We start from the raw sequence: 23,471 nt of genomic DNA on the forward strand, positions 1-23,471 counted from the left end.
CACATATAGGTACATGTGTACACATGTATATCTACATATCTACCTATATATATATATATATATATATATATATATATATATATATACTGGTGCATTAAGCTTTCTTCAAAAATATTTTTCTTTACTTAAGAAACATTAGCCTTTTATAATAACTAATTATATATCTTTTGGTTTTGAGTACTCAGACCTTATATTTGCCTGGGATGTGGGTTATGACAATGGAACTAGATTTGCTTTGAAAGGTTCAAAATGGCAGATGAATAAGAATTCTGCTTATATGTCTCTTTTTATTTTATCAAATATATTTTTACTCCAGAGATATACTCTTCTCTGATATCCTAGTTATATTCTTCATGCCAGTAATGAAAATACCCACTATGTATACTCCTGAATAAAGGAAGCCAAGAGATGCTGGAAGGTTTAGTTATGAAGCTCTACTGCGGCTGTGTAGTGGAGAGGAGGTTCTACCTCTGCCTGGTAAAGTCAGAGCAACATTTAATCTAGCTTTTTATTGTCTTCAATGTTGATTCATTTTTGTGAGACCAGTTCAGCTCTTTTATATATTACAGTGTGGTATGGGAAATAACAGGCAAGCAGATGGCAGATAAAGCTTTGAGCATTTCAAATGACTCAGATTAATATGATTAAGGATTTATTCCTCCCATCTTCTTTGGAGGTATTGAGTGTTTATATATATATGTATATATGTATATATATATATATATATCTGAACAGTGATACTGTCTTCTATAGATGTAGCTTTGGAATAATATAAAGGGTGCTTCCAATCTGAATGTAATTCCCATCACTAGGGAAGTGTGCAGAGAAAAGAACACCTTTCTAACAGGCCAAGATATAAATGAAATGAGGAAGCAGTTCCAGATAAATGGGTGTGGTTGATTTATCATTATTCTATATATACTATTAAAGAATCATTTCCTTATCAAGTAAAACTCAGATGGAGCAATTGAATAGACAAATCCTTTATTCTAATAGCTGATTGATACTATTTAAGTTACAGAAATAGTCATAATGACAGAGCAGGAAGTACACATTAGAATTAATTTGGCAAACTGAATAGAAGCAACTTGCACAAAGACTCATAAACTCTTTTTGTATTCTGTTCTTTGAAAACTGAGTTTTCATGGTTAGCTCAGGACCAGTGATTGTGATCTTAGGATCTTAGAATGAAGTATATGGCCAAATTTCAAAACCAATTTCAATCCATTAATTTTGCAAAGAACACTATTATTGGAAGAAATTTTAAAATAAATTTAAACCAGAGGAAAAGGGTTTATTATTATTATTTTTTTTTAATTTCAGAGTGCCAATTTAAAAACATTGTTTATAAGACACATGCAAACATCTAAATGATTTAATGAAAAGAAAATGGTGCCCAGGATCAAATGACTCATTAATTTCTGAAACTTATTAGGAACTAGTATCTTACAACTTTACTGTAAGTATATTACAAATTTTAAACAACCATTGCTGTTGTTACTTTGTTCCGGTTATCCATGTTGATGGAATAAAATTTTAATAGATTTCATTGACACACAGACAGGTAGCCTTACAGTTGCTCTTGACATATTTATTGCGGCAGGAAACTTTATTTTTCATTTCTTCACAGTTTCCAAATTTATTGGTATATAGACAGGGATTGTCTGAAATTAAGGCAAAAAAAAATGGTTCATTCTCCTTCTCAGTATAGGCTATGTCAATCCCAAGCTACAACATAACACACAACCAATTCAGCAAGAAAAATGTTTGGCAGTACATTTGGTGTTGCATGGTACAGAATATCTAAACCATGACCAGAGGCCCATATATTTCTCTTCAGTTCCACATAGAGCCCTTGAATCAAACATGCAGTAGGAAACTGCCTTTTAAAATGTATCAATACAATGACTAAAGGTAATATATCCTTAGTAAAATTCAAGATTATGTTATTAACTAGAGACACATGGGATTTTGATTCTTTCTATTGTTATATATGGATTAGGTCAGGATAATTTGATATTTTTCTTGGGGACCATGATCATATATACCAATGTTAGCTGTTAGTCTGCTTTTATTGTTTTTTTTATTTTTGAAAATGTTCAGAATCTAATTGTGATTCATGTGGCATAACATAATTATTTTTCATTGTAATTTGATCATTAAGTTGTAGATATACTGAACTGAAATACTGAGATCATTTAGAGTAGTTTGAGTTGTCTGTTCAAATAAATTCTCCATTCTTTATAATGGACCATAATTAAATGGATTCAATTAATTAATTAATATGATTAAGGACTTATTCCTTCCATCTTCTTTGGAGGTATTGAGTGTTTTTGAGCTGTAATTCAATTGATACATTACTGCTTAAAAATAAAAAAACTAAAATTACTTGTGCATTCCCATGTTAAATTAATTCCCCAATACTTACTGCACAGGTTGTTAGTACAGGAATGTGGGCACTTGTCACAGGATGCTCCTTTTTCATAAGGGTATTTAGTCCCATAATTTCCACTGGAATACAAAAGATAAGATAGTTAAATAATTTTTTGACCTTGTTCTTAAATATTTTCTTCTACAATATGTCACCACACTGATATTGGCACTTCGTTTTACAGAACTTTTTATTGAGCTACCATTTAAAAATATATAATAATGTATATAACATAACAATTATATAATCAATAATATAAACAAATATATAATAAAAACATAACAAATATATAATAATATATAAACAAATATATAAAAATATATTAATAATATAAATAATTATATATAAACAATTATATAATAATAATATATGTTTATTATAAATATGTAATAAATTAAAATGAATATCCAAGGTAAATAGTTTTCACATTGGGTATGCTCAAAAATGTCTCCTTCCTTAATTACCTCTTTAATTAACTTATTGGAAGTAATCTATTTTAGCAATGAGTACAGGGATCAGAGAGATGGGCAAAGAGATCGACTTTGATCTTTGTAGACTTGTGAGAAAGAGAAAATGAAAGCTACCAAAAGGATAAGACACCAGAAATGCCATCTTTCCTATACATATGGAGTAGCAGCCTGAGATAGGGTTGGGACATGCGAGTTAGCTAGATTTGCTTATATGGGAGCTAATCTCTACAGTATCTTCTTCATCTCTGGGGTAGAGTTGATAATTTGTTGATGTAGATATTGAAGAATGCAAGATAAGTTGTGATAAACAGAGACTAAAAGTTGTGATATAGAGAGACTACTAATTGAAGATTTCAGGTTATTAGGGACCATCTGAGTACTTTGCTTCTTCCCTCTACTAGTTAAGGGATTTAGATCAAAACCCCTAGTTCTGAGTTCAAATATGGAATGAGTCCTTTTTCTGACTACCAGAGGTGTGTGTATATGTGGACTTATTTCAAATGGTTTGGGTCAACAGTTAGATTTTTAGAGTTATCATTCAAATTGATGTCATTACAGATATATTTTAATATTGTGCTTATATGGTTATATATTGTATCATCCAGTAAGATCCATGAGGATGGGGACCTTACCTAATCTAAATCTGGTATTTTCCCTTACCACAGAAAAGTACTACATATAATTGTTTTATAATAAATATTTGTAATGATGAAAATATTTAATAATTAGAAAATGCTCATTTCAAAGTATAGCTTAAATAACTCAAAATAAAAATGATCTGTGCTCATAAGCTTCCTTGATTATACTTCTATATTGGGGAAGAAGGTGAGGAAGTACTATTGCAAATGCATTCTACTGCAGCACGTTTTGGCAAGGGATGACTCCTTTCATTACAGTGACAAAGAGTGCATAGTTCCGAAGAACCTTCTAGAATTATTGACTAGTGTGCACCTCTGACATCAATGAGCTTCTCTATTACTGTTGAGGATATCATGATTCTCATAGTTACTCAGGCTTATAACATATGTGTCATCTTCAATTCTTCACTTTTCCTAATCCCCATATATCTAAGCATCTACCAAGTTTTATCATTTCAGCCTTTGTAACATCTTTCATGTAAAACCCCTTCCCTCTGAAAATGTCCCCACTCTGATGCTTCATTCCTGGATTATTCCAAAAGTCTGCTATTTTTTTTTCTCTCAACCATAAATCTTTTCCCCCTTGAGTCCATTCTCCTCTTAACTATCAAATTGATTTCCTGAAAGAATAGGTTTGTTTATGTTTTTTCCTAGTCAGTATATTCCCATGGCTCCTTCTTATGTTCAAGACAAATACAAAATGCTCTTCATAACCTCATAACTTTTTCTCTTTTTTACCTTTCCCTTGTATTGTCCCAAAGTGTCTGAGACATCATCTTGCCTATCTTCTTACACTTCCCTCCAGTAATCTGGGATACACTGGCACTTGCCTCCTTGTTATTTCTTGTGGAAGACATGCCATGGTACAATTCAAATGTTTTCATTGTCTACACAACATGGCCTAAACTCTATCCTTTCTAATTTCTACCATCTGGCTTCTCTAGCTTCATTTATGTCTTACTAAAAGTCACACCTTCTGTAAAAAGTCTTTCCCAGAAAATCACTTAATGCCAATTGCATTGTCCTTAACTTTTTCTTTTTGCCTTGGAACCCATACAAAAAAAAAGAAACTTTTCTCAATTCTTCTTAATCTTATCATCTTAAAGATTTTAAGACCAAGCAAGAGTTAGAAAAAAATCACAAAATGTAAAATAAATAATTTTGGTTACACTAAATTAAAAAGTTTTTGTACAAACAAAACCAAGGCAACCAAAATTAGAAGGGAAACAACAAATTGGGGGAAAATCTTCATAACAAAAACCTCTGACAAATGTCTAATTATTCAAATTTATAAAGAGGTAAATCAATTGTACAAAAAGTCAAGCCATTCCCCAATTGATAAATGGGCAAGGTACATGAATAGGAATTTTCAGATAAAGAAATCAAAAGTATCAATAAACACATGAAAAATGTTCTAAATCTCTTTTAATCAGAGAAATGCAAATCAAAACAACTGAGGTATTACCTCTCACCTAGCAGATTGACTAACATGACAGCAAAGGAAAGTAAACGAATGCTGGAGGGGATGTGGCAAAGTCAGTACATTAATGCATTGCTTGTGGAGTTGTGAATTGATCCAACCATTCTGGAGGGCAATCTGGAACTATGCCCAAATGGCGATAAAAGACTGTCTGCCCTTTCATCCAGTCATAGCACTGCTGAGTTTATACTCCAAAGAGATAATAAGGAAAAAAGACTTGTACAAGAATATTTATAGCTGCGCTCTTTGTGGTGGCAAAAAATTGGAAAATGAGGGGCTGCCCTTCGATTGGGGAATGGCTGAACAGAATACTATTGTGCTCAAAGAAATAATAAAGTGGAGGAATTCCATGGGAACTGGAATGACCTCCTGGAATTGATGTACAGTAAGAGGAGCACAACCAGTAGAACAATGAGATTGATACACGGTGGTACAACTGAATGTAATAGACTTCTCCATTAGTGGTAATGTAGTGATCCTGAACAACATGGAGGAATTTACGAGAAAGAACATTATCTACGTTCAGAGGAAAAAACCATGAGAGTAGAAACATAGAAGAAAAACAACTGCTTGATTACATGGGTTGAGGGGGATATGATTGTGGATGTAGACTCTAAATGAACATTCTAGTGCAAACATCAACATCACGAAAATAGGTTCTGATCAAGAATACATGTAAAACCCAGTGGAATTGTGCACCAGCTACAGGAAGGGGTGTGGGAGGGGAGAGAAAGAATATGATTTTTGTAACCAAGGAATAATGTTCTAAATTGACTAATTAAATAACATTTAAAAATATCTTATCACCTTTAAGAAAACACTTAATTTGCCCTGTACCTGTATATATTTTGTTTAAACATGACTTTGCATAATGACTCCCAAATTAGACTGAGTTTCTTGAAAACAGACTTTTTTTTGGCCTTTCTTTGTATTTCTGGCTCTTAACACAATACTTGGCATATACTAATTACTTAAATTCTAATTTACTGATTGAGTAACTCTAGACAATAACTCAGATATTATTTTGTAGTTAACAAGACATTTGAATCACAAACCTGAGAGGCAAATGATAGCATTATTATTATACTAATTTAGTAGATAGAGAAACTGAGACTCTGTGAGGTGATACAATTTTCACATGATCATTTGGGCATTAAGTTCATTAGGATCAGAAAGAGATCTTTTACTTTTTTCTTCTTCCTTAAAAATCAGGGCTTTTTTCTAATATATTATGCAGTTTTACTCATATGAAAGAGTTACCTTGTAATATAATTAAATTGGAATCTTTTAGAATTTTTTCATTTATTTCTTCAGATGTATACACTTTTGTTTCATTTATTACAACTTACTATAGTTTTCTGAATGAATTCAGATGAATTTCAGATACTGTTATCAGGGGTACTTTTCTCCACAAATTCCATTGCTTTAACTTACCTTGGACAGTATTGGCAAACAAAAAAATACGGGTATGTTGCATCAGGGCAATAGGCTACTCCACATCCTACTTTGAAAGATGAATGCCACACTACCTAGAGAATACAAATCAAATTTCATGAGAATGTTTTTAAAAGTATTAAGTATATTATGCCAAGCAAAACATCCAGTTTTACAAGAATCCATAATTTCTTCTTTTTTTAAAGGGTGGGTTAGAGTGGGAGTAATAATTTCCTCTGATGCAAATAAACAACTTTTCCTTACCCTTATGGATTGCTTCATCTGTGGTAGAGGAAAAAATATCAACTAAGAGGTCAACCTTCTGGTAGACCTCTCTGCAACTATAAAGAAGGTCCCCAGAAAGCATACAACTTTGTCCACAGGGTCTGAATTCCAAATCTTTGCCACTTGGTTAACTGCTAAGGGAGCTTATGACACTTTTGCCCTACTTTCATATTAAGCCTTTTAAGCAAAATCCATATGGCACAGTTCTTAGAAAATTAAAAAAAAAATAGACTTCTTCCGTGAAGGTTCAGGCCTACCATAGTTTGGCAACTCTAGAGAATATAATGAACCTTCCCTTCTTTCCCTTCAAAATTAGTTTTTCAAGAAGATTAAGCTTTTAATAATTGGCATGGTTTCTTTGTCATCCACATCATAAAAATTCTCATCTAGGGGTACTTGATATCCTGGATATCCATTGCCATGTGGGACATCTTTCTGAACAAGCCTAGATGGAGAGGAGCAGCACCATTTATTTATTTATTTGTTTGTTTGTTTTTGATTACCTATTTACTTTTAAAACCCTTACCTTTTAGTCTTACAATAAATACTAAATATCATTTAAAAAGCAGAAGAATGGTAAAGATCAGGCAATTAGGATTAAGTGATTTCCTCAGGGTAACATGGCTAGGAAGTGTCTGAGGCCAGATTTGAACAGAGGATCTCTTATCTCTAGGCCCAGCTCTCTATCCACTTAGCTACCTTGCTGCCCTCAACAACAGTTTAAAAATGTTTTTATTTTTTAAAATATCATTATTGTTTTACCACGTATCTTCCTCTTCCCCTTAGAGAATTCCATTAGATATAAGAAATAACATTAATAGACAAAAAAGGAAAAAGAAATCAGATTATAATTAGAATATTAACTGTATCTATATCTTTTTATCTATCTTAACAAATCCCTAGAGAAATTTGAAAAAATTTCCCCCTTTAAGTTTTTTCAGTTTTTATTCTACTGTATTGTTTTTAACCAACCGTGTAATACTTTTAAATGTAAATACATTTATTGACTTTTGTTATCTAGAATTATTTAATTGATTTCTAAGACCAATACTGAATCACTGGATTGGTTTTACGTAAACTTATTCCAGAACATTTTACTATATAATTAAAAAAAATTATTTCAGAAAATTCTCCATGATCATGCTTTTATGCTTGTCCAGTCTTTCTGTAATCCAAAGGCAATAAAGAAAACTGAAAAAGAAAATTGAGTTCCTTCAATAAGAGGAAAATTCTGGTCCAAAAAGAAATTCCCAAGGAAGGAGGGGATTTGGGTTTGATTAGAAATATATTTTGAGGTGGAGTCAAGATGGTGGCCTAGAGGCAGTGAAAGTTCAGACCTCTGAAAACCCCTCCTTATTGATTACAAACTAAATGTTCCTAGGGTACTGAAAATCAAACCTAACAACAGAACAGAGTCAAGGAACCCTCCTGCTGGACTCAACTTAAAAGGTATACTCCCCAAAAGCCTGAATTTGAGAACAGTTGGGTTTAAGGGGAAGGAAGAAGGAAGGTCCCAGGACCCCTCTCCCACCTAGAGCTCCGAGCCTCCAGGAGTAGCTGGAGTTTCTGGGTGAGAAAGGGTGCTGGTCTGGAGGGAGTACCTTGCAGGCAAAACTGTGCCAGGCTCAGAGCATCGAACACAGGCAGTGGGGAAGCATTTGGAGAAGAAGTGCAGAGCAGGCAGCCTAGTTGCAGTAGTGAAGACAGTCCATATTGTCACCCCCTTCCTGAGGTTTTGGCCTCAGGGCATAACCAGTTCTGCAAATCAGCTGAGCTTAATCTCATCAAAGCTTTCAGAGGGCAGGTAAGCTCAAGATCCAACACCCCTCCCCCACAGACTGAGCTGAGAGATTTGATGACTAAGTTCCAAGGGGGAAGAAAAGCCCAAACCACAGAGCCAATACACAATGAGAGGAACAAGAGTGCAGGCAACTACAAGGAAAAAGAAGGGGCAAATATGAGCAAACAACAGAAAAAGAAAAAAGAAATTACAATCAATTCCTTCTATCCAGACAATGAACAAAGAGAAAATGGAACAGAGGAGAATCAAGGAACATGAAACAAAAACACAGAAAGCCCAGCAAATTGGACACAGGCTTTGGAAGAACTCAAAATACAATTCAAAACACAATTAAGAGAGGCTGAAGACAGCTGGGAAAAGAATTTAAAAAGCAAGATAAGTCATTGGGAAACAGAGGCACTTGAAGTAAAACAAGACAATAGTGTCTTGAAAGTCAAAATTAATCAGCTTGAAAATGAGTCAAAGAAGATGAAAGATGACTTCCAAAGAAAAATCAGACCAGAAGGAGAAGGATGACCAAAGAACCAGGGATGAAATCCAGTCTTTAAAAATCAGAATACAATAATAAGAAGCAAGCGACTTCACAAGGCAGCAGGAAACTACAAAAGCATCAAAAGAATGAAAAAAAAATTGAGGAAAATATGGAGCATCTCATTCAAAAAACAGAAGATTTAGAAAATAGATCCAGGTGAGACAACTTAAGAATTATTGGTCTACCAGAAGTCCATGACAAAAGAGAAAGCCTGGACACAGTACTCTAGGGAATTATTCAAGAAAACTGCCCCATTATTCTAGAACAAGAGGGAAAAGTAGAGATTGAAAGAATTCACAGATAACCTCCTGTACTTAATCCTCAACTGACAACACCCAGGAATGTTATAGCCAAATTCAAGAACTATCAGAGCAAGGAAAAAATATTACAAGCCACTAAGAAGAAATCATTCAGATACCATGGAACTACAGTTAAGATAACACAGGATCTGGCTGCATCTACACTGAAGGACCAAAAGGCATGGAATATGACATTCCAGAAAGCAAGGGAACTAGGTCTACAACCGAGAATCAACTACCCAGCAAAACTGACTATATTCTTGCAGGGGAAAGTATGGTCATTTAATAAAATAGAAGACTTCCAAACATTCATAAAGAAAAGACTGGACTTGAACAGAAAATCTGATGCCCAAACACAGAACTCAAGAGAATCACCAAAAGATAATTAAGAAAGGGAAAAACAAAAATAAAAAACCTTTTTTTTTTAAGGGATCCAATAAATTAAAATGATTTGTATCCCTACAATAAAAGAGGATATTGGTAACTCTTAAAATTGTTATTATCACCTGGGTAACTAGAAGAATTATATTTAGAGGGAATAGTGACAAACTGTATAAGATATAGGATGAAATGCCAAGACACAAATATGTATATAGATATATGTTTGCATCTATATGTATATAAATGTTTATATACATACAAGTAGAACTTAAAAAGAGCTTAATACTAAGAGAAATGGGAAAAGAAACAAAAGGGGCAAAATTATATATAACAAAGAAGCACATGGCAGGAGGGGAGAAGAACATCAATATACTGGAAGGGTAAAGATGTTGGAGATAGGAAATACTCAATTCTTATGTGAATTGATATTGACTCAAAGAAGGAAGAACAATTCAATACATTGGGGCAGAGAATTGATTTGTGCCTTATAGGGAAGTAGAAGTGTAACAAATGGACTGGTGGGGAGGGAAGCAATACAAGGAAGGGAGAGGTTAGGGGAGTAGACTGTAAAGAAAATAAGAGGGGAATAATAAGGGGAATAGAAAGGGAAGTAAAATAAGGGTGGGGATTAGGGGAACTGATTAAAAACAAAACATTGGAGTAGAAGGATATAGTGAAAGAAGAAAAGGTTTTCTTTGATTTCTAGGAGTAGAAATCAAAATGCTGGGAAATACACAACTGTTATTCATAACTCTGAATGTGAATGGAATGAACTCACCCATAAAACCCAAGCAAATAGTAGAGTAGATTAGAAACCAAAACCCTACCATATGCTATCTACATGAAGCACACATGAGGAAGGTAAACACACATAGGGTCAAAGTAAGAGGATGGAGCCAAATCCATTGGGCATCTTGAAGGTAGGAGTCACAATAATGATATCTGACAAAGCCAACGTAATAATAAATCTAGTTAAAAGAAATAGGGAAGGTAATTGCATCCTGATAAAAGGCAGAATAGACAATGAGGAAATATTAGTACTCAACATGTATGCACCAAATGGCATAGCAACCAAATTTATAAAGAAGAAACTAGTAGAGCTCAAGCATGAAATAGAGAGAAAAACTATATTAGTGGAAAACCTGAACCTTCATCTATCAGAACTAGATAAATCAAACCAAAAAATAAATAAGAAAAATGTAAGAGAAGTGAATGAAATTTTAGAAAAATTAGAGTTAGTAGATATGTGGAGAAAAAGAAATAGGGACAAAAAACAATACAACTTCTTTTCAGTAGCACATGGTACATTCACAAAGACTGACCATGTACTAGGGAATAAAAACATTGAAAAAAAGTTCAAAAGAGAAGAAATAATAAATTAAACCTTTTCTGATCATAATGCAATGAAAATAATAATTAGTAAGGGTACATGGAGAGGCAAATCAAAAATTAATTGGAAAATAAACAATACAATTCTCCAAAATTGGTTAAAGAACAAATCATGGAAACAATTAATAATTTTATTGAAGAAAATGACATTGATGAGACATCCTTTCAAAATTTATGGGATGCAGCCAAAGCACTACTCACGGGAAAATATATATCCTTGAGTTCATATATTAGCAAACTAGGGAAAGCAGAGGTCAATGAATTAGACATGCAAATTAACAAACTAGAATGTGAACAAATTAAAAATCCTCAGATGAAGACTAAATTAGAGATCCTCAAAATCAAAGGAGAAATTAATAAAATTGAAAGTCAAAGAACTATTGATTTAATAAATAAGACTAGAAGCTGGTGATTTGAAAAAAAAATAGACAAAGTACTGGTCAGTCTAATTAAAGAAAGGAAAAAAAAGAAAACCAAATTGACAGTATCCAAGATGAAAAGGGAGACCTCACCAATAATGAAGAGGAAATTAAGGCAATCATTAAAAATTATGTCCAATTATATGGCAATAAATATGGCAATCTAGGTGATATGGATAAATATTTATAAAAATATAAATTACCTAGACTAACAGAGGAAGAAATTGACTACTTAAATAATGTCATATCAGAGAAAAGAAATTGAACAAGGCGTCAAAAAATTCCCTAAGAAAAAATCCCTAGGACCAGATGCATTCACAAATGAATTCTATCAAGCATTCAAAGAACAACTAATCCCAATATTATACAAACTATTTGACAGAATAAACAAAGAGGTAGTTCTACCAAATTCCATTTATGACACAAATATGGTACTCATTCCAAAGCCAGGCAGGTCAAAAACAGAGAAAGAGAGCTAAAGACCAATATCCTTAATGAACATAGATGCAAAAATCTTAAATAGGATACTGGCAAAAAGACTCCAGCAGTGATCACAAGGGTTATCCCTCGTGACCAGGTAGGATTCATACCAGGAATGCAAGGATGGTTCAATATTAGGAAAACCATCCACATAATTGACCGTATTAACAAGCAAACTGACAAAAATGCCTTGATTATCTCAATAGATACAGAAGTCTTTGACAAAATACAACACTCATTATTACTGAAAACACTAGAAAGCATAGAAAGAATAGAAGGGTCTTTCCTAAAAAATAAACAGTATATATCTAAAACCATCAGCAAACATCATCTGCAATGGGGATAAACTAGAAGCCTTCCCAATAAGATTAGGAATGAAACAAGGATGCCGATTATCACCTCTATTATTTAACATTGTACTAGAAACACTAGCAGTAGCAATTAGAGAAGAAAAAGAAATTGAAGGTATTAAAATAGGCAATGAGTAGAACAAACTGTCACTCTTTGCAGATGATATGACGGTCCATTTAAAGAATCCTAGAGAATCAACTAAAAAGCTAGTGGAAATAATCAACAACTTTAGCAAAGTTCCAGGTCACAAAATAAATCCACATAAGTCATCAGCATTTCTATATATCTCCAACACATCTCATCAGTAAGAATTAGAAAGAGAAATTTCATTTAAAATCACCCTATACAATATAAAATACTTACAAATCTATCTGCCAAGACAAACACAGGAACTATAAGAACTCAGCTATAAAATACTCTCCACACAATTAAAACTATATCTAAACAATTGAGAAAACATTAACTGCTCATGGGTAGGATGATCTAACAAGAAAAATGACAATGCCACCCAAATTAATTTACTTATTTAGTGCCATACCCATTGAACTGCTAAAAATTTTTTTACTGAATTATAAAAAAAAAAAACATAACAAAGTTTATTTGAAAGAACAAAAGATTAATGATATCCAGGGAAATCATGAAAAAAATGAGAAGGAAGGTGATCTTGCAGTCCCAGATCTCAGTCCCAGATCTCAGACTATACTATAAAGTCACTCATACTTGAAGGGAGTATGTTGGAGTGAACACAGATACTTGGAGAAGAAGATACACTTGGGGTGAAGAGACACTTGGAGTGAAAAGATTCACTTGGAGCGAAGTGGGACATTTGGAGTTTGAAAGAGACACACTTGGAGTGAAGCCTTCTGAAGCTGAGGCTGATTGAACAGACATTGTGGTGAGTGTAAAGGCTGACTTCCTTCTTTGCCCTTTCTAGAGGTGTGAGCTTTAGTGAAAGGCCCATCATCTTTAGACTCCTTTCCCCTGGCTGGGGCCTTAGAATTTCTACCTAGGTCAGTGGAAGCTAGAGCTCACTCTCTCTCTCTCTCTCTCTCTCTCTCTCTCTCTCTCTCTCTCTCTCTCTCTCTCTCTCCTTTTCTCTATTCCTTAATATCTTCCCTCTATTGTAAAAATAAACTACCATAAATTCCATTTTACTTTAATAATTCATTTTGGGGATTTAGAAATTAAATTCCTGAAGACCAATTAAATATTCAGTCCAACCATAAAGCAAACTAACAATCTGGTCATCAAAACAATATGGTACTGACTAAGAGACAGAACAGGGGATCAGTGGAATAGACTTAGGGTAAGTGACCTGATCAAGACCGTCTATGATAAGCCCAAAGATCCCAGCTTTGGGGTCAAAAATACACTATTTGATAAAAACTTCTGGGAAAATTGGAAAACAGTATGGGAAAGTTTAGGTTTAGATAAATATCTCACACCCTACACGAAGATAAACTCAGAATCGGTGAATGACTTGAACATAAAGAAGGAAACTATAAGTAAATTAAGTGAACACAGAATGGTATACATGTCAGATCTTTGGGAAAGGAAAGATTTTAAAACCAAGCAAGAGCTAGAAAAAAAAATCACAAAATGTAAAATAAACAATTTTGATTACATCAAATTAAAAAGTTTTTGTACAAACAAAACCAATGTAATCAAAATTAGAAGGGAAGCAACAAATTGGGGAAAAAGTCTTCTTAACAAAACCTCTGAAAAACATCTAATTACTCAAATTTACAAAGAACTAAATCAATTGTACAAAAAATCAACTATTCCCCAGTTGATAAATGGGCAAGGGACATGAATAGGCAATTTTCAGTTATAGAAATGAAAACTATTAATTAGCCATGAAAAAGTGTTCTAAATCTCTTATAATCAGAGAGATGCAAATCAAAACAACTCTGAGGTATTACCTCACACCTAGCAGATTGGCTAACATGACAGCAATGCAAAGTAATGAATACTGGAGAGTATGTGGCAAAGTCAGTACATTAATGCATTGCTGATGGAGTTGTGAATTGATCCAACCATTCTGGAGGGCAATTTGGAACTATGCCCAAATGGCAATAAAAGATTGTCTATCCTTTGATCTAGCCATTGAACTGCTGGGTTTGTACTCCAAAGAGATAATAAGGAAAAAGACTTGTACAATAATATTCAGAATATTCATAGCTATGCTCTTTGTGGTGACAAAAAATTGGAAAGTGATGGGATGCCCTTAGATTGGGAATGTCTGAAAAAATTGTGGTGTATGTTGGTGATGGAATACTATTGTGCTCAAAGGAATAATAACCTGGAGGAATTCCATGGGAACTGGAACGACCTCCAGGAATTGATGCAGAGTGAAAGGAGCAGAACCAGAAAAGCATTATACACAGAGACTGATACACTGTGGTACAATTGAATGTAATGGACTTCTCCATTAGTGTCAATGCAGTGATCCTGAACAACTTGGAGGGATCTATGAGAAAGAACACTATCCACACTCAGAGGAAATACTGTGGGAGTAGAAACACAGAAGAAAAACAACTGCTTGATTACATGGTTCGAGGGAATATGATTGGGGATATAGATTCTAAAGGAACATCCTAGTGCAAACATCAACAATATGGTTTTGATCAAGGCCACATATGATACCCAGTGGAATTGCTTATCAGCTACAGGAAGGGTGGGGAGAGGTAAGGGAGGGAAAGAATATGATTCTTTTAACCAAGGAATAATGTTCTAAATTTACTAAGTAAATAAATTAATTAAAAAAAGAAAGAAATACATTTTGCACCTTTTAGTAAAGAAATATGAAAATTGCTCTGGATCCCTGATACCCCTCACATATCCAACTAGAGGTATGAACAACCATTTCTTGTGGGTCTCTATAATGTATAGGGCACTTCATAGGGAGACCAAAAGTTAGCTTTCATTAGGACTAGTGGCCTAGCAGAAAATAAATCATTCATGTCTATTATCTCACAAAGAGATGCAGGAATTCTAAAGAGAAAATATTCACATCATCTTCCATATTTAAAATGGGCAAAATAATTCTCTACTTTTCAGTACATAGGCATTCAATCATGAAAAACTTATCTCAGACTAAGTGGTTTGATTTGTAGAGAAAACATTCCAGAAAACTAAATATATTCTGAAGAAAAGAGGGAAAAAAACCTCCAATAATTTCTCATTTCTCTATAATAGATCTCTGAAAAAAAATCTCACAGAAGGACATCCCTAATAAAGAATATGTCAGTGCATCCCTTTAAATTAAGCATAGGATTCCAAAAATAGTTCCTGGATGAGCCCATATAGTTTGGAGCACCCTCTCAAAGAGCTAATCTCTAAAATTTCCATCAAAGTTTAGGTCCACAGGAAGGTAACTATTTTGGGTTTATAACTGTACTGAGTCTATACTTCTAAAACTGTAATTTATGAAACCCCACTGTTGCCATTGCCTCTCATGATGACAGTAGACACAATTAATGCAAAACAAAGGCATTTATAGAGAAACAGAAAAATAACCATAGCTATGAACTCACGAACCTTGGATACACTAACCTATTGTACACATAGGGAATGCCTATATGTAGGAAATATACCTGGTCTAGGCAATTCACATTTTTGACAATACTTTTTCTTGGTTCATGTCCTACCAGATTTATATTTCTTTTCCATTTCCATTTGCAGACTCATTATTCACATCAGATTCCCCAACTGTACATGTACCCCACACACACCACCACATAGACTACAACTCGGACCCATCTATATCATCACTGATTTCCTCATTGCTTACACTTAAAAAATTAAAAAAAAGTCAAACCTTCTTCTTGGCATTTTTGTCCCATCTTTTTCCATATCCTCTGGTATTTTGCCTCTTCAATCATTCTTCAACTTGAACCTTTTCCATTTCGCTCTTTACTTTATTTATAACAAGTTCAGTATTTCTTTCATTCTTAAAGAATCTTTCTTTGATATATCTGATCCCCTCAAATTATTATTCCAACTGTGTTCTTCTCATAGTCAAACTTAAAAAATAAAATACACCTACATTTATTTCTATCACCTATGCATCTTCCACCCAATATGGTATCCCTTGATATCAGGTCTCTAACAGAAACACAATAAAAATTTCTCTCTCTGCGATTAACAGTGAATTCTTTTTTTCCTAAGCTTTACTTATATCTTTTGTTTTCTTTGCCTTTCACTTCTAAATATATAATTCCCTCTTTCCCTATTTAGCAATTGATATATAAATAATTTCCATATATATCTAAAAAAGTTGACAAAACAAAAGACCAATGGAAGCCAGTAGTATATATAATGTTCTATATCTATAGTCTACTACTGCTTCAAATAAGGGAGGGAGGAATGTATTCTCATGTGTTTGCTAATTCTAAGCCTGCTCATTTCAAACCCAAAATATTAGATTGACCTCTATCATCACTCAATTCAGGTTCCACTTTTTACAGCAATCTTTTCTAAATCCTAATAGAGGTTAATGTCCCCTCCTCAAATTATACTGAATGTATTAGTTATTTAAATTTTATATTGTTCCCTCACATCCTCAATAGAATCCAAACTCCTTGAATTCAAGGATTGTTCTCTTGTTTTTTTTTTTAATGTTTTGTTCCTCTTCATCCACACCAATTATCATAGTTCTTTATACATAGGAGGCACTTACTGTTTGTTGAATGAATTTCTTTAAGTCTAGAAATTGTAGCCAAAAAGGATATGATGTTAATTTGGTGGAGTTCTTTAGTAAACAACCTGAGCTTATTGAAATCTATTTTGACACTATATTTTTGCAAATGAAAAAATCCCAAGTATTAAAAATAGGGGAGTAGATTTTAATAATCTTAGTTAAAAATAGTGTGGATCATCAGATCTTGTATTTTAAAAATGAGGTTAACAAGCCTTTTGTTAATACAATTTATAAAAATAATAAGGCTTACATTATCTCTATTGTGAAGAATGAATGAAAAATGATAATTTTTAAATGATACAAAACAGAAGAAAATCAATTCAATAAATTGGTTTAAGATAACGGATCTACACTTAGAAGTGATTTAAAAACTCATTTATTTTGAAGTAGCTGGGTAGTACAGTGGATAGAGTTGGAGGACCTAGACTTAACTCTGACTTCAGACTTCCTCCCTGTTTAATCTTACACTAGTCACTTTATTACAATTGCCTACTACTTTTCTGCCTTGAAATGGATACCTAGTATCAATTATAAGACTTTCTGATGCCTATTGAAAAAATTCAATCTTCCAAATTATTTCTATTCCTTACCTGAGTATAATGTCCAACTGGTTGATTTGGGTCAATCGGTCCTTTCCCATATTCAAAATTTGAAACTTCATCATGCCAAGCTTGGATAGCCTTTGACCAATGCATGGGAACAGTTGACATAAAGAGATTTTCACCACATGGGCTTCCTGGGAAGAAAATTAAATATTCATGATGAGAGGATAATATTTGTAATGACATCCTTAAAAAGGGATGAAGCCAAAGGCTTCAAGAAGAAACTGGGAGGGAGAGGGTTGGAGAAGGGAGGAAGTGAAGGGAGGAGGAGGTTGGGAAATAGATTGATCTATCAGCCATCAGTAGGGATCAGTAGGCAGACCCCAGAGCATCTCTCAAGGAGTACATCTCTATCTATCTCTGTAGTACCTCTACCACCATTGTAACTAGGTACCCTCAGGTGTGTCCCCATACTAGCAGCAGCTCTCTCTAGTCACAAGCCAGAGTATATATCAGTTACCACTACCAGAAATAGTCACACAGATTAACATTTCTCTTTCAAAGTTGATTAATGAGTATTTTAGAAAGATAGGGATAGGGATTAGATTTTCTTTACTATAAGAATAACATCTGATAACAGCACCTTCATTACAAATTGAATTTTATTCAATATTTGCTTGGAGTGGTGAGGGATTAAGTGTATCAAGGTTAAACAGTAGTCAGATGTGTCATAGGTAAGAAATGAACCTATATGAACCTGACTCTGAGACCAGTTTTCTATCCCCTATTCCAAATTACTTCTGTTTTAAGACAAGATTATTTTTTAAATTGCAAATCTCAAAAAAACCCCACACCTTTTCAGACCCTACCCCTGTGTATTACACATAGTATTTTCACTAAACATGAGTTCATTTTCTAAAATATGAGTGTACTCCTTACTGAGTTAGTTATATCCATATATATATATATGCATATATATATATATATATATGTATTTCCCTAATTGGAAAATAGATGTCTGTGAAAACAGTAGAGAGTATTGAGGCTATCTCACAATTTGGATATGATCTTTCTTATTGAATGGGGAAAACATATTGATTCCTATATGATAGTGATGAAAAGTATAAATAACTCCGAAAGCAAATATTTGTGAAATCCATAAGCTAATATCCATAATGATAAACTGGGTTCAAGAAGTGATATAAAAGATGCTATTGATTATATGTATGACTGAAATCAGAGAAGGGTTTACCATATAGTAAGACTGAGAGAAAAAATGAAAAGTATACATGAAAAGAATCAAATGAAGACCTCTAATACTTTGAATGGGTCATCTTTTGAGTAGTCACAGAAAAACATAGAAGCAGAGCCAAGGTGACAGTTAGAGGAAGCATTTCAGTGAGGAACTACCCCCCCACCACCATACTCCTCTGAAGAAATCTAGAAAATGCAAATCCAGATGGGGAGTTGAGGGGGGCCAAATGAATGGGGAAAATCTAAAAAAAAAAGTTATAGAGTCATTTTTTGACAGACCAGTTCAGTGTTAAGGGACAGAGATGAATAGCTGGTCAAATCATAGTATATAAATGTTATGGGAAGTGATTATAATATAAGAAAGATGAAGGAGAGATTTTCAGAGAAATCTGGGAAGCCTTATATGACACACACAGTGAAATGAATAGAAAAAAGAGAAAAATTTATATGAATACAAGAATATGGTAAAGACAAACAAATTTGAAAGACATAGGAATTCTAACCAATGCTTTGACCAATGACAGTTCCAGAGGAACACCAAGGAAACATGCCACCAATCTCTTTAGACAATGACTCTGAATACAGAATGAGACCATATGTGTGTACATGTGCATGGTATAGTCAACATGTTCATTAATTATGTATGCTTGTAAAAATTGATTTTGTTTTCCATCTCAGTTGAGGGGGGACAGATTTTTTTTACTAATTGAAAAATAAATAATTTTTTAAAAGAAAGGAATAAGGTTATAGATTTAGAGTTCTTAGATACCATAGAGAAGTCCAATTACTTATTTTTAGAAATGAATAGACTGAGGCCAATGAGATCAAGTAAGTCTTTAATGAAGAACATAGAGAAGGAAATTAGTTGAACTGGGTTCAAACCTAGGTTCTCTAATGGCAAATCCAGAGAAGCAATCTGCACAAGGGAAGATGTTATCATAGTAATAAGGTCACAAATGCTTCAAAGTGTTGTATCAGAACAAATTCAGTCACTGTCATAAACTTTTCACTTACCTATTGTTCTATTCTTTACCAAACTGTGTTCTAAAGTACATTTATTTGCCCAGGATTGGGCTGATTCTTGTGCTTCTGGACTCCATTTCTTAAAGAAAAAGAAAAATATATATACACAAAAGTGAAAATTTAAGTTCAAATTCACTTTAAGCATTATCTGTTACAGCAAGAGGATTATTTTAGTTTAAAAATAATGTTAAGATATAAATAGTTAGGTTAGGCACTACAGCCTTCCTCATGAAGATTATTCTAGGCTATTTAAAGAAAAGATACAAAAAATAAGGAATAATAATATACAACATGATCAATAATAATAATAAACATAAATTATTGTAGTAATGGTCATCCTTCAAGTATTCAATAATGATGAAGATACATAATTTGTATGATACTTTAGTGTTTCTAAGATAATTTTTTTTCATAATAATCTCATGAGGCAAGGAATATAAGCTTTATTTTTTCCTTTAAATATATGTCTGAAAGTTAATGGAATATTTTGAGGTTACACAGCTAGAAAGGGTTACTACAAAGATTCAAGTCAGTTCTTTTTTTTAACATTTATTTTTTTCAGTTACAGGTAGAAATAATTTTTGACAATTATTGGCCAATATTTTAGGATTCAGATTTTCTCCCTCTAGGAAGCAGCTGGATGGCTCATTGGATTGAAATATAGGTCTAGCAATGGGAATTTCTAGGTTCAAATTTGGCCTCAGACACTTCTGAGCTGTGTGATTCTAGGCAAGTCACTTAACCCCCATTGCCCAGCCCTTATTGCTATTCCATATTGGAACCAATACACAGTATTGATTCTAAGACAGAAGGTAAGGGTTAAAAAAATATTTCCCCCCTACCCTCCCTCCAAGGCAGTAAATAATTTGATATAGATTATAACAGTGCTTTCATGTAATATGTATTTCCACATTGCTTATGCTGTGACATGACAAATATAACATATATAATAAAAGACTAATGAAAATAAAGTGATAGATGGCATACTTTGATCTGCAATCAGTTTCCAACAATTCCATCTTTGACTGTGGATAACATTTTTCATTGAGTGAGCACCTTATAGTTTTCTTGGAAACTTGTTTTGTTCTTAATGGTTTGGCCAGTCCTTCAGAGTTGATCACATATACTATTTCTGTTATAGTTAATATGCATCGTTATCCTGGTTCTGCTCACTTCACTTTAATCACTTAATATAAGTCTCTCCAGGTTTTTCTGAACTCATCCTGTTCATCAATTCTTTGGTACAATAGTGTTCCATTACAAACATATACCACAAGCTTATCCATTCCCCAAGTGATGGACAATCCCTCCAATTTCCAATTCTTTGCCACTACACAAAGGGGTATTAAAATGTTTTGATACAGATAGGCCTTTACCTTATCTCTGATCTCTTTGGTATATAGACCCATTAGTGGTTTTCCTCATTCAAAGGGTTTTTTGAGTATATGGCTTTTTGAGTATAGTTCCAGATTGCTCTACAGAATTGTTATTTCATTTCATAATTCTACCAAGAGTATATTTATAGTATTACAATTTTCCCACGTTTCCTCTAATATTTATCTTTTTCCTTTTGGTCAATCTGATAAGTAAGGTGGTATTGCAGAGTTACTTTAATTTGCATTTTTCTAATCAATAGTGATTTGAAGTATTTTTTTTTCCAAATGGCTATAGTTAATTTTAATTTCTTCCTCTGAGAATGGCCTACATATATACTTTGATCATTTTTCAAATTTTAAGAATGCAAAGCATTGGCCAATTGAAAAAAAAATATAAAGGAAGGAGACCTAGTCATAGGATATTTTAAAATATAGAGTAGTAATCATTAAATAGATCTGATACTGGATAAGAAATACAATAGTAGATCAATGGAATAGATTAAATAATTAACAAATGGTAGTTAATATCTATAGCAACTTAGTGTTAGAGAAACCCAAATATCCAAACTTTTGGGGAAAGGACTCATTATTTGACAAAACTGTTAGGAAAACTGGAAAAGACTATGGCAGAAAGTAGGCATAAATGAACATCTTAGTAAGATAAAGTCAAAATGGATAATTGTAGATGTAGATATAAAGATGACACCATAAACAAATTAGAGGAACATGGAAAAGGTTACCTGTCAGACTTATGGATTAGGAATTAATTTGTGATTAAACAAGAAACAGAACATTACAAATAATGAAATGGGTAATTTTTATTAAATTTTAAAAGGTTTTGTACAAAAAACAAACACAACAGAGATTATAAAGTGAAAAAACTAATATAGGGAAAATTAATAGCAAGTGTCTCTAATAAAGAGGTAGAGAGGAAATTTAGGAAAATAAAAAGATAGTGATGCAAGAAAGTCATCAAGAAAATATTAACATCTTGGTAAAGGAAGAACAAAAAAAGTTGAAAAAAAATCTTGAAAGGGAAATGGGACAAACATGAAAAGAGGCATAAAAACCCCCAGAGGAGAACACTTTAAAAAGTAAAACCGGCCAAATGGGCAATACTTGTAAAAAACTTTACTAAAGAAAAGTGAAAAGTAAAAAGCAGGATTGACCAAATAGAAAAGGAGGTAAAAAAACTCACTGAAGAAAATAATTTTTTAAAAAATTAGAAATAAAGCAAGTTGAAACTACTAGTTACAGAAGACATCAAGAAACAATAAAATGAAATCAAAAGAAAAAATAGAATATATGAAATATCTCAATGGGAAAATTACTGACTAGGAAAATAGATCAAATAGATACAACTTAAGAATTACTACTTAAAAGCCATGATAAAAAAGAGAGAATATACATTTCTAGTATAATAAAACTGTCCTAATATCCTAGAACCAAAGGCTAAAATATAAATTGAAAAAATAGACTAATTACCTTCTGAATGAGATCACAAAATGAAAATTCCCATGACTATTATAAGCACATTTCAGAGCTCCCAGGTGAAGGAGAAATTATTGTAAACAGTCCAAAAGAAACAATTCAAATATTGTACACATCATTGTGCCACAATCATGACAACACACAATTTAGCAGCTTTTACTTTAAAGGATCATAGGGTTTGGCTATGGTTTTCTATAGGGCAAAGAATATAGGAATATAATCAAGAATCATCTACCAAACAAAATTGAGCATAATCTTTCAGGTGGAAAATGGATATTAAATTAAATACAAGACTTTCATAAATTCCTGATGAAAATGCCAGATATAAATAGAAAATCTTACTTTTCAAATACAAAAACTAAAGAGAAATATAAAAAGGTAAATGAGATAGATAAATAATAAGGGATTCAGTAAGGTTAAACTCATATATTCTTAAATGGAAAGATGATATTTGTAACTCCTAGAAACTTTATCATGGGGCAGCTAGGTGTCTTAGTGAATGGAAAGCCATGCCTAGAGATGGGAGGTCCTGGCTTCAAATCGGGCCTTAGGCACTTCCTAGTGATTTGAACCTGAGCAAGTTACTTAATCCCCATTTCCTAGTCCTTACCACTCTTCTGCCTTAGAAGACATACACAGGACTGATTTGAAGATGGAAAGTTTTTTAAAAGAACTTCATCATTATTAGGGCAG

General features: G+C 33.1%; 1 protein-coding gene across 1 annotated transcript in view; it reads right to left on the reverse strand.

Annotated features, from left to right (window-relative positions):
* Positions 1 to 978: 978 nt before the first annotated feature.
* LOC100015721 (cysteine-rich secretory protein 3-like) overlaps positions 979 to 23,471 on the reverse strand; it is a 49,344-nt gene continuing 26,851 nt past the window's right edge. The window contains exons 4-8 of the mRNA XM_007484074.3: positions 19,903 to 19,990; positions 17,683 to 17,828; positions 6,454 to 6,548; positions 2,429 to 2,511; positions 979 to 1,664 (exon numbers count right to left, since the gene is read on the reverse strand). Of these exons, the coding sequence (XP_007484136.1) occupies positions 1,537 to 1,664; positions 2,429 to 2,511; positions 6,454 to 6,548; positions 17,683 to 17,828; positions 19,903 to 19,990 (540 nt within the window). The 3' untranslated portion in view covers positions 979 to 1,536. The remainder of the gene's footprint in view (positions 1,665 to 2,428; positions 2,512 to 6,453; positions 6,549 to 17,682; positions 17,829 to 19,902; positions 19,991 to 23,471) is intronic.

Source organism: Monodelphis domestica, chromosome 2, assembly GCF_027887165.1.
Source record: "Monodelphis domestica isolate mMonDom1 chromosome 2, mMonDom1.pri, whole genome shotgun sequence".
NCBI classification, from domain to species: Eukaryota; Metazoa; Chordata; class Mammalia; order Didelphimorphia; family Didelphidae; genus Monodelphis; species Monodelphis domestica.